The sequence below is a fragment of the Nematolebias whitei genome, chromosome 14 (assembly GCF_014905685.2).
Source record: "Nematolebias whitei isolate Nwh7 chromosome 14, NemWhi1, whole genome shotgun sequence".
Taxonomy (NCBI): Eukaryota; Metazoa; Chordata; class Actinopteri; order Cyprinodontiformes; family Rivulidae; genus Nematolebias; species Nematolebias whitei.
In genome coordinates this window covers 21,621,650-21,624,728 of record NC_056511.1, presented here as the reverse complement: position 1 = coordinate 21,624,728, position 3,079 = coordinate 21,621,650, and the positions used below count along the sequence as shown (strand labels likewise).

General features: G+C 44.3%; 1 protein-coding gene across 1 annotated transcript in view; it reads right to left on the bottom strand.

Moving 5' to 3' along the window:
- Window positions 1-2,118, bottom strand: part of LOC119420021 (ferroxidase HEPHL1-like) — a 30,540-nt gene extending 28,422 nt beyond the window's left edge. The window contains exon 1 of the mRNA XM_037687390.1: window positions 1,899-2,118. Coding sequence (XP_037543318.1) covers window positions 1,899-2,068 — 170 coding nt within the window. The 5' untranslated portion in view covers window positions 2,069-2,118. The remainder of the gene's footprint in view (window positions 1-1,898) is intronic.
- Window positions 2,119-3,079: the final 961 nt, after the last annotated feature.

Here is a 3,079-nt window from a genome sequence, read left to right as displayed (position 1 = left end):
ATGGCCTTCACAGGGGCTGACCAATGATTTCAGCATGGACTGAGAGGTGGGTGACCAAGAACTTCACCATGGACTGAGAGGGGGCTGACCAAGGACTTCACCATGGAATGAGAGGTGGCTGACCAAGAACTTCACCATGGACTGCGAGAGAGCCAACCAAGGACTTCCCTGTTGACTGAGAGGGGGCTGACCACGGACTTCACCATGGATTGCAATGGGGGGCAACCAAGGACTACACTGGGGACTGAGAGTGGGCTGACCAAGGACTTCACCAAGGATTGAGAAGGGGCTGACCAAGGTCTTCACCATGGACTGAGAGTGGACCAAGGACTTCACAAGGGGATGACCAAGTACTTCACCATGGACTGAAAGGGGGTTGACCAAGACCTTTGCAGGGGGTTGAGAGGGGACTGAGTGGGGGCTGACCAAAGATGTCACATGAGACTGAGAGGGAGCTGACCAAGAAAGAACATCCTGCTCTACAAATGACACCGTTAAGCAATAATAGAGTCATTTGTCTTGAATGACAAGGAATATGTTTGGAGGACTCAAAGTGAGGCTTCCAAGCCCACAAACACTGTTCCATCTATCAAGCATGATGGTGGACGCATCATGCTGTAGTATTGGTGCACTGCAGAAAGTGAATGGAATAATACAGAAAGAGGACTACAGTAGTCCCTGGCCATTCGTGGTTCGATGTTCGCGGACTAGTTCTTTAGGGGTTTTTTCAACATATTGTACATAACACACAATTGTCATCTTTAATATTACTCATGATTGGGACCATATGGGTTAAAAAGTTAATGAAAAAAATACTTCAGACAGGCGTCACCATTTTGTATTTTTCTTTCAATAAGTCTATACTGTAACGCAGGTCAAATAAACTACATGGCCCAGAAGCCAACAGTGCTTCCGGCCGCTGCTTTCTGCCGAAATGGATGGATAGTTTTTCAACACAGTCAGAAGTAACATCCATCTATTAAGCTCACAGAACTGGCAGGAAAGTCACAAATAATCCTGAAGCATCCTGAAGCTCAATTATCCACACGCATATCAAACTGGATGGGGCGGTGGGCTTTGTCTGCCGAACCGGTCTTGACTGATCTTGAGTTGCTGTTCTGCAGAGCTGGTGAGTACTCATAAAATTTTGCAGTACTGTACAGTACATATACGTATATTGTTAAAATTACGTTGGTTTAAGAGCTTGGAACATCGTTAAGAACATTGCAAAAGTTTGGGAAGGGTTTATAAAGCCTTAAATATATATATAAATATTAAAATAAATACAGCGTTCCTACTTCGCTGTTTCTCTATTGGGGTGGTGTCTGGAATGTAACCCCACAATAATCAAGGGAATACTGTACCTCCAAATCAGCTGTGTTCCATCAGGTCAAAGAGCCCAAACTCTCATCAGAATTGGTTTCTGAATTAACAAAAATAGGATGATGTGGAGCTTAAAGCCTCAAGCTCAATGCTTGGAACCCTAAGTGTAACTTGTTATGGGCCATTAAACCAAGTGGGTGAATGTATCTGAGCCTGGAGGTTTTCATCCAGGATGAATTAGAAAAAAATCTACAGTAAATCAAACTTGTGCATTCAATTCTTGTTGAGTTTTTTTAACGATTGAAGCTGTGTATTATACCCTCTATGAAAATAAATGAATAAAAAAAAAGAATGATTTTAAACCACTGATGAGTGGATGTAAACTTCTGAGCGCAGCACAGACAACTCCCCAGTAGCTCTGAGAACATGGAGACAGAGCAGGACTCGGGGGGTCGGTTCTGGTCGACCCTCTCTCTGCTTCAACGTGTTCTCGGTCTCGACTGATTCAAGAAATGAACTGTAACCACCTCTATCTGAACTCCTCCTGACAACTGGACTGGACTCTGACTACTTACTCGTCCTCCTCGATGGTTTTGCCGTTGATCAGGTTTTTTCCACTCGGTGCGTAATCCCAGTAGTCCTCGATGATCCCCACATAGTACACCCTCTCCACCGCCGCACCGCCGCGGGCGCACAGCCCGACCACCAGCACACAGCCGGCAAACAGCCCCAGAGTCCGGTCCATGTTCGGGTGGAGGACGGCTGAGCGGGTTTCACCTCGACAGGGAACAAGTGGAACTGACTGAGTGCGGTCAGGGACCAGCACTTATGAAACCGAGCACAGATGGTCCATTCAGCCCACAGGGTGCCCGCGGTTCTGTGTGACCGCCTCCAGGGGCAGGATCAGGAGCACTCAGCCTGTCCCACCAGGTCGGTGGAAGTACCTGCAGGGAAATGAAGGTAATTGATCCATTTGTGTCAGAGCTGACTCATCCAGAACCAAGGTGCATGGCCTCACATTCTCTTCCTCCAGTCTGAGGAGGGGACACAGTGACTCGGAGGTCTCACTGCAACCATTAAACAGTTAGTCTGAACTTTATTATAAACGATGCCGTCTGAAAGAGTTTCCTCCAGATGTTTTACACACACCATGCAAGTCTAAAATGCGGGTCCTCGCTGAGTGTAAACAAATCAGCATGAATCAAAACTGGTTTAAAGTTGGACCCGTTTTCAGTCACTTCTGCTATTTCTGTACATAAACCACGTTTTCCTTCAAGGACACGTTTTTATTTTAATGTTCACGTTTATTTTAATATGTCTTCATGATTTTGTAATGAGTATCTTTAAAACACATTTCTGATCCTGTTCTTTGTTACCTTTAATAAAGCAATCAAAACTCTGTACTACTATCTAAAACAGCATTATTGAAGATTAAAACAAAGTGTTAAATTTTATTGGTGACCTGTTAAAAAAAATGCAAAGAATAAACTCTGCTGCATCGACAACTTACCAAACATTTTGGTGTCATAAGTCAGACACAAAGACACAGCTTGTTCCCATTTCTTTTGTTGAATTTGGACTAAAAAAAACCCCAATCTAAAAGACTATTTTAAAACTCTTTGACTCAGTGATGAACTTCTAGAAAGAGGGTTTGTTTCTGAGGTCCGACTTGACGTCTTTGTTCCACTTTTTCAGACATGACCATTTTAAATCTGCTGTATCTCAGACTCATGTTCGGGCTGCTGTTGTTACGCCA